Source organism: Lonchura striata, chromosome 2, assembly GCF_046129695.1.
Source record: "Lonchura striata isolate bLonStr1 chromosome 2, bLonStr1.mat, whole genome shotgun sequence".
NCBI classification, from domain to species: Eukaryota; Metazoa; Chordata; class Aves; order Passeriformes; family Estrildidae; genus Lonchura; species Lonchura striata.
This window is the reverse complement of record NC_134604.1, coordinates 32,319,023-32,332,300: the sequence shown is the minus strand read 5'-3', so window position 1 is coordinate 32,332,300 and position 13,278 is coordinate 32,319,023. Positions and strand designations below refer to the sequence as shown.

Genomic DNA, 13,278 nt, shown 5'->3' with positions numbered 1-13,278 from the left:
CCTGGTGGTTTTGGGTTATGCTGTGGCATATCCAACAGCTGAACCAGGTCTTTGATGCAATTGATTGCTATTCTCAGCCTGGGCCAGGTTTTATTAGAGTAGAACATTTATAATTCTTTGAACTTCTAATCCTGTATTAATGACATCCATGCCTTGCTTGTCAGTTGACTTAAATTGTGTTAGCACCTCTATGATAAGGCTGGCCTCTTTGGTTTGAGGATATATTTGTCAGTCTTTTAGGAATAAGAGTCTAGTAGTTAGATGAAGACTTAATCTGAGGATATAACTTAAAAAAATTTTAAATATTAGAATGGTATCTGAGTAACTAATTTCTCTAAATAAAGCCTAAATTGACTTGATGGCTTATTAAATGGGACTACTTGCTGTTGGAAAACTCATACCCATTGTTTCAAAACACCAGCTCCACTCACTCAATCAGCAGGATTTTTGTATCATTAAGGATTCAAGACATTTTTGTGACCAGGCAGGGCGAGCAGGAACTGCAGCAGGAAAAAAAGTGCTATGCTAATAAAAATACGCCCACTTCAGTCATGCAGAGAAGTGCAAGTGCTACTTTTGGGACTGTTGAGAAGCAGATGTACCTTCTGACACCTTGCTTGCTCCAGGTGTCAGCTTCTATATGTGGGCTAGTCAGAAAATGTTATGAAGTTTTAATCTTTAGTCTTAATCTAAGTAAAAATGTCTTTCCACTGAAGGCAATGGAGCTGTACTTGTGCAGCCAAGCAGCCTTTTGATATTTGAGTTTGACATGTAACTAAAATGATTAAAATCATAAAGCAAAAAATGTTTACACATACAAAAGATGTGCTAAATGCATGCAAATGTTTAAAAGGGGGTGCTCAATCCCTACCTCTCAGAAGAAACACAGCATTGGTGCAAACATTAATGAATCCTCACCTGACTCTTTGGAAGGCAGGAAATACCCCACCATTTTAGAGTTATCAGCATTAAACAGGGCAAAACTGGCAACTGCCACTTGTCACCACAGCATTCTGTCCAGTCCTTGCCTTGGGGAAGAATTTGCAGTCTGAGCTTCTAGCCTGTATTAGGCTTTGAGGGAAAATTTCTGAATATTTTTCCAGAAATACCAGTCCTCAGGGCAGACAGCATTGCTTCTGTAAGTGTAGAGTGGGTTTTGTAAAGCCAGATTTCTCCTCCTGCCCTCCTCTCCAAACATGGGTGATATTCCCTACTTCTACCTCTGTCTGTCCTAAACCCTCTGGGTTTGGCTGCTCTTCAGTGCTGTCTGAAAATAGCCTGCTTGTGCTCTGCTTGCTACTGGATTTCTTGGCTTAATGACCACGAGCAGTCTCTTTGCCAGTACACATCTGTGCAGGCTCAGCCTGGACCCTGTGAGAGCAGCACCATGTGTTGGCAGCTTCGGTGACTTGCAAACGCCAGCTCGGATGCAGCTCTGCATCCCTGGATCCTTTTGGCCACCCTGGTGCTGTTAGAGAGGAGACTGGCTCCCAGCTGAGCTCTAGAAATTGCTGGCTCTGGTTCCTTCACCCTAAAAAGGGTGTAATTCCTGCCTGCACAGGGGAGTTATCAAAATCAGTTTAAGTTTGCAGCCACTTGCAGCCCTGTGCTGTGGAACACCAGGCAAAGTGCTTTTCCCTTTATGGAAGGCAGTGATAGACTTTCTTTTGGTTTTGGGAGAATGAGCTGAGGTGGTCTCAGGTTGCTCTCCAAAACCAGAGGGGTGCTGGTAACTGCTGCTGAAACCTGTGCTGACTGTCAGGTTCCTGGAGGAGCAGTTGAGCATTGCCCAGGACAGGCAGGGGAGATTTGACTCTGGAGGTTTTCTCTACCTTCTCCTCTTGAGTCTTGCAGCCCAGTCACTGGGTCAGTAAATGGTTGTGCTTGTGCTGGTACGAAAACATCATAAATACATTTTTTACCTGCTACAAATTGTAATGGTATTGGGAAATCTTTGACTAGTTTTATAACAGACTGTTGCCACCAAGATGATTGAGAGCCCAGCCTCCAAATTCAGAGACATTGCAGTGCAGGGGCATTTTGGATCATCCGCGGTGTTGAAGCTGGGAGTGACTTTAAGTAGCAGGTTTCCAACAAGTAGTAGCTTTTCCATGTGTCAGGTCTGTGTATCTCTATCCTGCACCTAGTAATGACTGCTAAGGTTAAATGTTCTTAATGTGTGTATCCCATCATTTCTACAGGGGAATAGTGCACCTGGGATGTGTTGAAATAACTGAGGACTTCCTTGGTGTCTGTGTGCCTCTGGATTTCTGATGAGTGGTTCATGAGACAGACCCTACTGTGGTCAATGGAGCTGTTCGTACAGCTAGCTCTTGTAGCTGTATGAAAAAAGGACTGGAAGAAAATCCTTTTTTTTTTTTTTTTTTTTTGTAGGAAGTATCGTGAGTGTGGGCGATCCAAAAAAGAAGTACACGAATTTTGAGAAGATTGGACAGGGGTTAGTGTGTGCTTCTTCTCTGTCCTAAACCTTTCATTTCCTGGTGCTAAGAAGAAGTCACCAAAACCAGGCTAAGTTAGCTTGCTGGAAAGGCTGTTGGGGATACTTTGGAAAGTTTATTTTGTTTCGTTGTTTATTTGTTTTCTTCTTTTGTTATTGGTTTTTTTGCTGGGTTCCATGTCCCCCCAAATCTTCTCCTGTTCCTGGCAAAGTCACAGGAACTGGGTTTTCATGGAACTGTGTTGTAATATAAGAAATCATGCCATTAGATGATCAGGTTGATAAATACAGCTACAAGCAGGGAAAGAACTGCAAGACCATCTTCAGTTTATAGATTTTCTTCTGAATCAGCTCTGCTTAAGGCATGTGCTGTGTGCCCCTCTAAACAAGGTAGGGAGCAAGTAGAATTATAGGAGAGACTGTACTGAGGAAGAACACAGATCTGCTATCAAATCCATGTGCTGAGGCTCAAACTCCTGTTTTCCTCATACAAATGCCCCATTTACTTCAGCTGATCCTGTTGCTCTGTTAGCATGTTGGGCATTCTGCAAGCCAGGGTAGTGTGGTCATGCCACTTGAAATAGAATAAACTCAGTCCTACAGTTTGCTGGTTTAGCAGCAAGGGTTTGGACAACCACAGTGTCCCTTATTAGGAACTTTTCTCCCCATAAGTCCTCTGGCTTCTGTCTCAACAACAGCCTTGTCTCAGAAATATTTCAGGTGATGTTTACCACTGGAATTGTTGCATGTAAAGGAATAGGGTTGAGAGCACTTCAGAGAGACAAGTGGGAAGGGGCATGTGTTAAGCTCTCACTTTTACTTTGAGACAGTAATAAATAATTTCTTTTTCTTTTCTCTGTTTTGTTTAGAGCCTCAGGTACAGTTTACACAGCAATAGATGTAGCTACAGGACAGGAGGTAAGTGCTTCCAGAGTACCACAGCAGTGGATTTTGGATTGTGTCCCAAAAATTCAAGTTGATGCTACAAAATAAAGACTATCTTTCAGAGATTCATGACACTTTATTTTTAATGAGGTCTTTATTTACTTACTAATGAGACATGGTTGAGTGGTCTGAGCAGAGAACTGGAAAAAATTACTTCACAAGTTTTGATTACTAAATAATTTCATATTTATAAAGATTCCTTCTGTGATTGGAAAGCTAGAAGCAAATGTTTGGACTGGGCAGTTCCTCAGTAAAAGTTTCTCCCTTTTTCCCCAAGATTGCTGCCTGTCTCCATACAAACTCTTTTTATTTGCCCTCTGCTCCTTTACTTCTTACACTTATAGGACTTAACTTGCACGGAAATAGTTCCTGTTCCACCCTTTGCCTGCTTACATTCTGTCCTTGAATTGTGAGACAAGGAATGCCTGTCTTTTCTTTTTTCCCCTCACAAATATTAAAAAGCACCATACTTATTGCCTGCATAATAAACTAGTAGTGATGGATATGCAGCAACTGTGGAAACTTTTATTCCTAGATGGAGGATTTTTTAAAGATGAAAGTGTGTGTTATTCCAGATATATTTATGGAAGTCTGCAACAATGTGTGTCTACTTTGCATTTGTACAATGTAAGAGTTATTAATCAGTAAATTTCCTGAAATTCCTTCACCTCCTTTTTCAGTTCCTTGAAGAATTAATACACTTTAATTACAGCCTCTAAGGAAAGGTTCTTATATTTATTTTGAAGCAGAAGAAATTTTATAGGAGGGGGAAGTCCTTTGATGGTTTTCTGCTTTCTTTCTGGACCCCTTGGGTGACTCTCATGTGAAAATTTTTAAATAATTCCTATTACATTTGTGTGATCAGGTTCTGAATTTTTAAATCTGCGTTTGGGGTCACTGTAACTTTGCCATGCTGTTGCTTGTTCCTTTCTATGAAGTGCAATGAACTCAGGAGCTCAGTGCAGGGAAACACTGGGAATTTCTTTATCTGCATATAATGCCTTCTCTTTCTTTTTCATCTTAAATTCTTCTTTCTGGCCTTGTACAAAGAGCAGCCTGGGGTTTTTGGTTTTGTCTTCTTAAAGTACATCCCTCATGAATACTGTGGAAAAGCAGCATGTCTGTCTGCTCTTGCCTTCTCATGTATTGGGATTTTTGTATAGTCTTCCCTGCTATATTCTATCAAAATGCTAATTGTATCCATCTATATTGGCACTCTGTGGCTTGTTTTTTTTTAATCCTTGTTTTTGTGAGTTACTGTAGTTGCTGGCTCCAGTCCATTCACCCAGGCCTCTTTCTCTGCATGTAGCAGTTTTGTAAGGGTGTTTCACTTCATTCTCTTTGCCTAAATATTGTACCAAAGACAATTGTAACCTCTGTGAGTTATCTCTGCCTCCAGCTGTGCTGAGTAGGTTTATTGATTTGAAGGCTTCTCTGAGGGCCAGGGCTCTACAGTGTGCTGGTAGTGTGGAAACTTGAATACAAGAGTTACAAACGTGTTGTAACCTTCCTGCTCTTTGCATACATACATGCAGAGCAGATACCCTAAAACAGGAAGAAAGCTACTAAACCAAAGGGCTGCAGCTGACAAATCCATCCCTGTTGCACTTCAGGCATGACTGGATATAAAGCTGACTCTAATTTATTTATTTTCACCTTTTATTTAAACATTTGTACTTATCTCCTCCAGTTATTGTTGTGACAAAAGAAATAGAGTTACTACCTTGAATAGTTGTGTTATTTACCCACCCTACTTCAGATTTTTAGAAGCTGAAATTTGCATGGGAGCAGGGAAAAAACACCAAATATTTTTCAGAAACATCCAATGAAAAATAAAAATAATAAGAATCCTTTCAGAAACAAAAAGGTTTTAACACACCAGTCCATGCCAGAGCAAGGGGATCCCTTCTTTATTACCAAGAAACTGTAGATGGAGACAGCTATCCAGCTGTGACATTGAGGTCCAGTATGAAAATGGCAACTCCCCTCATTCTTTTTTTCATTAAGTATCATCCAGCATATGTGGAAATGGACTGGCTGCAGGAACCTGCAGAGTTATGGAATGGTAATTCAGTAGCTAATGATGAAAAAGGTGATCAAAAGGTGTTTTTCCTCCCTCATGTGGATGTGGGACTAAATCAACTGGTACTGGAAGGTTTCTGGGGATTCCTGCAATAATGCTTTACATGATCTTTTTTCCCTGCAGGTTGCAATCAAACAGATGAATTTACAGCAGCAGCCCAAAAAAGAACTGATTATTAATGAGATCCTTGTGATGAGGGAAAACAAAAACTCCAACATTGTCAACTACTTGGACAGGTATGTCAGTGTTTGAAGGGCTCACAGAGGGACACTGGAAAACACTTTCTTGTCAGTGGCTTAAGGGTTCCAGGCTCAGCTTAATGCAAGTGTATGGCAACCTTGCACTGCTTAAAGCACTGTGGGAGTGTGGGTAGCCTGGCAGTCTCTCTCCAGAATGAGAAGAAACAGGTATCTGAACCAGTGTTAGTGGGATGTCTAGGCTCTCTTCAGAGATGCTGGCAACTAAGGTCCTGTCAGGACTGCATATTTCATCTCTTTCCTTTGCCAAATTTGATGCAACAGACTTCCTGCTTATTTCCTTCCTGTTACTAAAGGAGAAATAGAAACAGTTTGAAATGTAATATTTCTATTTGCTTTCCTCTTCTTTTTTTTTTTTTTTTTTTTTTTTTTCACTGAGCAATGCTGGTGTTGTGCTGCCAGAGGAGCAGACTGCTTCCAGGGTTAGATGTAGTGCTGTCCCTGTGACTGTCCACTGAGGTTTTTGCACAGTAGCGTAACAGCAGTGAGGGGGAATGACGTGTGACACATAACCTGAAGTCTAGGGAGACCTCAACACAGCTTTACAGTACTTTAGGGGACTTTTAAGAAGAGAGAGAGTGAATTTTAAGGCAGATAGTAATAGAACAAGATGGAACAGTTTTCAGATAAGTGGGTAGATGTAGGTTGGATATAATGAAGAAATTCTTTGCTGTGAGGGTGGTGAGGCAGTGGCACAGCTGCCCAGAGAAGATACAGCTGTCCTGGCAGTGTTCAAAGCCAGGTTGGGACTCTGAGCAGACTGGTATAATGGAAGGTGTCCCTGCCCATGGCAGGGGTGTGGAACTAGGTGGTCTTTAAGGTCCCTTTGAACCCGAAGCATTCTCTCATTCAATGATGCTGAAAGTCCAGCAGGCAAAAAGCATTTAATGGTGTCTTGAATTCACCATCAGCATCGCAGTGCTGCATTGTGTCAAGCCTGTGTCACTCACTTGTTAGAACTATAGCTAGTTCCATTTGAGCTGCAGCAAGATTTTCAGTCTGCTGCACTCAAAATCTGAATGTAGCAGTTCTGATGAACCACAGGTTGGGGTTATTGTAAGGGTAAAGACTGCTTGGATAAGGATAAGGTGGGCTGCAGACTTTAATCTCAGCATCTTGGTTTTTTTTAAGATACAACAAAGGGATGTGATCTAGAATCCCTAGAAATTTGAGAGAGGATTTGCACACTTTTTTTTCTCTGTCTGTATATAAAAATCTAATCAGCTGTTTCTTTAATAAGTTTCTTTTGCAGGCTTTTAATGTCTTAGCCAAAAAAGGTGGTACTTATGAACTGCAGCAGTTGATTTGCTGAATTTTTGTGGTGCTGTGTCCCATACATAGCTGTAAAGTGCTACTTTGTAGAGGAGACAGAAAGTCTGCTCCTGAGATTTTAATGACAGAGGTGTGTGTGCAGGGATCTGATGCTGGGCACACACCCTCTTCCTAGAGAGAGGAGAAGAATGTTACCAGTGTAAAATGAAACAAGTGGTTAAGAATTGCATCTGGGCTAGAACTGGTATTTCCCTCTGGCTCATTAGAGGCTTTGTTTTGACAAAACTCTTTGAGAGACAGGCTCTTCCCATTAGAGACCATTGCTGTGTACATTCACTTGCCTTGTCTAGCCAGTGCATCCCAGCTGCAGGATAGCTCCATCTCCGGCTGTCTTGTTCAAACTTGCAGCAACAAAAGCTGCTGCTTTTATCCTCCACTTTCACTAATCTTTATCAGAGGGTTTAGCTTTTGTTTGAGTGCTGCACATGGACAGAACAGCAACTGGGATGAACATGGGGATTCTTGTGCCTATTATGCCACTTCAGCTCTGCAACTGCAGGATTCTGTTGCTGGGGAGCTGTGTCCCTCTTACCCAGCCTAAATGTGCCTGTGCTTCCCAAGTGCTGAATTAAGCTGATATTTGGATGCCACTTCCTGGCTTCTGCCTCCTCCTGAAGGAGGTGGGGGAAGGATGTGCTGATCACTGCGGGGCCTGGCTTCTGTTTTGTGGTTCTGTTACAGTCTCCCATTCTGAGTCCCTAATGGGAGCTGCAAGGTAGTCATTGGCCTAAACCAGCGTTCTCAGCTCCTGCCCTTGTGCAAGGGTTTCCTGTGCTTTGTCCTCTGTTAACTGCATGGCCTACTTGCTTGTGGTTAAGCAGCTTTTCTGCTGCAGTCAGAAAAGTGGTCAGTGTTGCACAAAGGTGTGCTGTGATATTTGAGATAGTGACATGGCCTAATTCAGCTGTACTTAGGAGCTGGATTTGGAAGGATCTTGCTCTGAGGACAGTGACACTAGTCATCTGTACAGACAAACAGCCACTTGTGCTGAGTTACCTGCTGGAGGAGCCAGTTCCTTTCTGCTGCCCTCAGAGCCCTGCTTCTGAACTCAGCCATCTAAACACAGGCATCAGATGCCCCATGCTAGGCATAACAAACTCCTGCCCTTTAGTTTTGTTCTGAACAACTCCTTAACTTAAACCCCCAAATAAGTGGTAGCCTCATTTACCCCAACCCCAAAATGTAGTAAGGATGGGTAGTCAATGAATAAAGCTGGAGATGCAAGACAGTCATGCTACAAGAACACACTGGTTTCTTTCCAGGCTACATTCATGTTTGCATGTTGGAGGCATGTTAGTGGCTCAAAATTCTGTAATGAATGAACTTGCACTTCTGAGCAACTCCAAATTCCATCAGTTTTATCAATAAAGGGTGTGTATTTGTGATAGAGAGGGCTTGGTGAACAGCTTCCTAAGGTATCTAAATGAAGGCTGAGGAAAACCGTATGGGACATTACCTGCTCTTGCAGATGGATGAAGAGAAAGCTGTGGACCATCTCCTTCTTCCTCACAGATTTTCATCAAGTTTTTCTTACTGCCAGCTTGTTCTGGAAGGTGACTGTGGGTGACAGTATGTTGCACCATGCTGTCCCTGATGTCGCATCAGAGCAGTGTGTAGGTGTATGGACTTCCTGGTGGTGTCTCTAGAGCTGCTGAGGGAGTGGGTTTGAGTCATGCCAACAGTGGGCAGCTCAGGGACTAAGAGTGGCAAGAGCGTGGAAAGATCCCTGAGACAGTACCACCCTGGAATGACATTCCTTTGGTGACAGCTGGCAGAGAGCCACTGTTAAGTTCCCCTCCCTGTGTGTTATGTCAAATCTATAAATTATTGAGTTGCCAGGATCTTGGCACATGTTTGTGGCTGCTGTGGCTGAGCTTTGGTTTCACAGTGGGGTTCTTGGCTTGCTCCATCTGTTTTGGCTGCAGAGGGATACCAGCTTGCTCCCAGCATGTGGAACCTGAGATTGTCATGCAAAGAGCCTGTTCTGCCTTCATTCATACAGGCAAGTGCATTTGGGCTGTAGAGAGTGGATCTGGGCTGCAGAGAATGCTACTGGCAGTGAAGGGAAACCTTGTGATGTCCGTGGTGGGTGATGTGTTGAGAGGGTGCTGATAAAATCTGCAGAGACCCTGATTTGGCAGAAGTGATAAAGTAGCTATGGCATAGGGGCAGGAAGGAAGAGTGTGGCTGGAGCTGGGCTTTCAGAGCCCAACAGCAGCTAAATGACCCACAGAGTTATCAGGAGAGCTTCTGAAAGCAGTCTTGCTGCTCCTCTCTCACTCAGAGGGGCTGCTCTGCAGCTGGTACTGCTGTTGCTGGAGTCTGTAATGCTGGGAAGAAAAAATGCCAGTGCCTCAGCTTCTGTTCCATAGTGGAGTTTGAGACCTCTCTGCTGCAGGAGCACAGCCCTGTGCCCTTGGGCTTTGTATCGTGGAAGAATCTGCAGATGGCACCTCCCTACATAGTCCTCAGCACCAGCAAACCAAAATGCCCACTTTGTCTCTGGAATCAAAAACTGTCCATAACTGTAACGCTATTGTCATCCAGGTGTAGCTCAGACCATTATTGCTATTTAGGGGGATTTTTTTCATCAGCTTAGTGTTGTCAGTGTGTCCTTTGGTGGTAAATACCACACCTTGCTCATCCCTGTGATGTCTCACTCATCTATGTCTACTTTCCATGCAAAGCTTAATGGCTTCTTTCTCCTTTACTGTTGCTTTCTACCTAGTTGTTCTCCAGTCCCTATCCCAGCTTTTGCATTTGGCTCCTGGCAAATCCATTCCTCAGTAGGATCAGTGTTTTGTAGCAAAGTGAATGTGTCGTTGATGAACTCTAATGCCAAATGAAGCTTTTAATTACATTCTCTGCCCTCTCACTTTTGACTCTTTCGTCCACTCACTTGAAAAATGACAGGATAGGCTGAAAAGGTGGGTTTTCATACTGATGCTTCTTTCCTTCAGAAATGTGTCATCCTGATGTATTTATTGGTCATGGAAGTTTGTACTGATGGGTCCAAAAACAGGCAAAAATAGTTGGTGGGTTTTTTTATTTGTTTTTTCTTTGGTTTCTTTTTTGTTTGTTTTGGGGTTTTTTGATTCTTTTTTTTTTTTTTTTGTTTTGTATGAGTTATTGCTGAAGTCTTCATCTCCTGTCTTCCACTTTTAAACATGGGTACGCACACACTCAGCAGAGAGGAATATCCCAAGTGACTGAGAAAAGCCACTCTCACATCAGTTGTCTCCTCCCCATCTTCCTATGAGCCTTTTTTAGAAAAGACGTACCTTTTAGGAGTTTTATTTTTTAAGTCTTTTGAATTGCTGTTTCATTCAATAAGGTGTACTCTTTTGCCTTTATGAATGGTTCTGAAATTTTCAGACCAAATCACAGACTAGTTTGATAATGTGGAAAAGAGGTGGTTTTCAAGTGCATGATGCTTAAAAAAGAAGTGCTTTCTCATGATTGATTGTGGGTAGCCATCTTTTGTGTAACCCAGAACTGTCCCTGGGCTGAGGCAAAGCAGTCAGTTGCTTAGGACAGCAGGATGCCAGGAGTAATGAAACAGCCCCCAGCCACCTCTTCCAGTGTAAGAGCCCTCAGAAGCCATTGCTGTGTGCCAAATATCTGGGTTGCATGCTTGGACCCCATCCTTGAATAGTAGCTCTTTGCCTTCTCTCCCAGCAGTGGGAGAAGTTGTAAGGTCAGGTCTCCATCTTAGTCTGCATCCTTTCCATGGCAAAAAAATTCAGTCTTATTTTTATGGACAGGAAACTTGTATCCAGCTCTCCCACTACATCTCTCCTCGACTTCCTGCACTCACCCTTCCCTTTGGTCATTCAGGTTGTGATCGGATGCTCCCACGCACAGAAAGTACCAGGAACACGTGTTCCCCAATACTGTTAATTGCAGCTCTTGTTTTTATTGCACTTGTAAGAGAGCTTTAAAACCCTGTGCATTCTGGTTTTAAAACCTAGCCTGGGCTCTTCAGTTACCTTGTAGGAGAAGAGCTCTGGGTGGTGATGGAGTACTTGGCAGGAGGCTCCCTAACCGATGTCGTGACGGAGACCTGCATGGACGAGGGACAAATCGCCGCCGTGTGCCGGGAGGTGAGGAGCACTCAGAGGGAGCTCTGGTTGGGAACGGGACACGGATTTCCACAACCTGTCACTGACTCCATGGAAATGTTTCCAGCTTCTGTAACGTGACAGTCTTCTTTTGGAGGATGGATTTCACCTGTGAGGATGCAGCGTACAATTCTAATGCAAGCCTCATGTTTCACCCCAGAAGCAGGAACTAGAGTGGGAAATGGGGGTGGGATCCTCTTGGTTTTGCCTGTCCTTCAAGTCTTTTGGGACTAACTTGTCCTCCTAGGACCTGCTGATCCCAGAGTGACATCTCTCTGTGGCCCTGCACATATTGAAGATACGAAAGGTTCTAACACACTGCGCCCTTACTACCAAAAATGCGCAGTCTGTTTGAGTCCTTTAGTTGGCTAATTGTGACTGGTGAACCATTTCATGCACAGTAAGAATATCTCAATTATTTTTCAGTGTCTCCAAGCCCTGGAATTCCTCCATTCGAACCAAGTTATTCACAGGGACATCAAGAGTGACAACATCCTGCTGGGAATGGATGGCTCTGTCAAACTAAGTATGCAGGGAATGTTACTGCTTATGACTTACCAACCCGTGCCAGTTATCTGCTCTGGGCCAGACATTTTAGGGAGATGGGTGTTTGAGGTGCTTGATGCTGTCATGATGAACAGGCTGTAGAAATGTTACTGTAGATATTTCTGTGGCATTTGTTTTAATGGAGATTGGCAAACACAAATCCTTGTGAACTGATACCAGGGTTGAAGTGAGGCTTGGGCTTCGCTTAGCTTTGGGCCATCTGTTTATGTGAACTAGAATAACAGTATTTTAATGCTACTCCAGTCCAGAAAGCTGGGTTGGAAGGTGTAAGGCTAGAAATCTTTATTTGTGAACAACCTCTTCAGTCTGAAAAATACTGCAGGTACTCAAGGGGCAGGGGAAGTGGAGGGAGAACTGAAAATTGTGTAACTACAAATCATTTAATCTTACAATGCCAACCCAGACTGGAGCCTTAATATTTTTTCCTCCTTCTGGTATCACTGGTAATGAAAATCTTAAGACTGTTCTGCCCACTGGGTGCTAAGGTAGCTGTTGTACTTGTTATTGTCCATGCAGAGATAACCCTGGAAACCAGCGAATTATGATCTTCCACCTATAGTTTTAACAGAATGGTGCTCCCTTTTTCTTCCTCTCAGTTCTGTTGGCTTGCACCCAACAGGCATAAATAAATCTATTTTTGTCGGCAGCGACAGCAGATATGACTCAAAATTCACAGAGTGCAGATATGCTGAGTAAGAAGGTGGGGTTTTTTGCCCATAATTGCTTTTTAAACTAGAGCTGAACTTTGATAGAGCCAGGTCTCAGGAGCTTTAGCAATGAATAACTGATGGGGGCCAAAGTGCTCTATTCTTATGGAAAAACTTATTTGAGCACAGTGCGCTGGTACCAGACTGTAGTTTAAAGTTAGAGAAATCTCTGTGGATATGATGCAGTAACCTTCTGGATCTGAGCTGCTTGTTGGCTCTGCTGGAAATTTGCCCTGTTTATGAACCATATGTCCTTTCCTGGTATTTACCCTTGATGAAAACTCAGCTAGGAATCAGTTTAATTTTCATAATTCTCCCTAAAATTAGACCTGTGATGCCACAGGGAGTCAGGATGGGTGATGAACCTTGTTGTGTTGATTCTGCTGGGCTCACAAGAGCAGATTTAGTTTTCTTTTGGTGAGCAAAATACAAATAAAACATAGGGCTCAGCAATCTTTATGTGAAGACCCTCCACCCTTCTCTCTGTTCAAAGAAAATAATCAATATGAATTTAGGTATTTTAAATTTATTCTGAACACTGTTTGCTCTATAAAATTAATGCTGCTTGAAGGAAGATATGTCTACAGGGGAAGTAATACCCATGGGCTGAAAATATCACCAGACAGTACAGCCTGTGGTCTGGGGGTGTATCTAGATAAGACTTGCATTAATTCCTGTTTTCCCATACCCAGGAATGGTCTTTAAGCCGTATATTACATAGTGTGTAACATTGGTGTAATGCTGCAACACCAATGAGTGTCTTAACTTCCGTGTGTGGTTATTTCCTGATCCCCATCTTTCACACAGG

General features: G+C 42.9%; 1 protein-coding gene across 21 annotated transcripts in view; it reads left to right on the top strand.

Moving 5' to 3' along the window:
• Nucleotides 1-13,278, top strand: part of PAK1 (p21 (RAC1) activated kinase 1) — a 72,346-nt gene that overhangs the window by 53,483 nt on the left and 5,585 nt on the right. For all 21 annotated transcript variants that reach the window (XM_021533942.3, XM_021533938.3, XM_021533932.3 and 18 more), the window contains 5 exons: nucleotides 2,395-2,458; nucleotides 3,328-3,376; nucleotides 5,610-5,722; nucleotides 11,061-11,178; nucleotides 11,623-11,722. In XM_021533942.3, coding sequence (XP_021389617.1) covers nucleotides 2,395-2,458; nucleotides 3,328-3,376; nucleotides 5,610-5,722; nucleotides 11,061-11,178; nucleotides 11,623-11,722 — 444 coding nt within the window. The remainder of the gene's footprint in view (nucleotides 1-2,394; nucleotides 2,459-3,327; nucleotides 3,377-5,609; nucleotides 5,723-11,060; nucleotides 11,179-11,622; nucleotides 11,723-13,278) is intronic.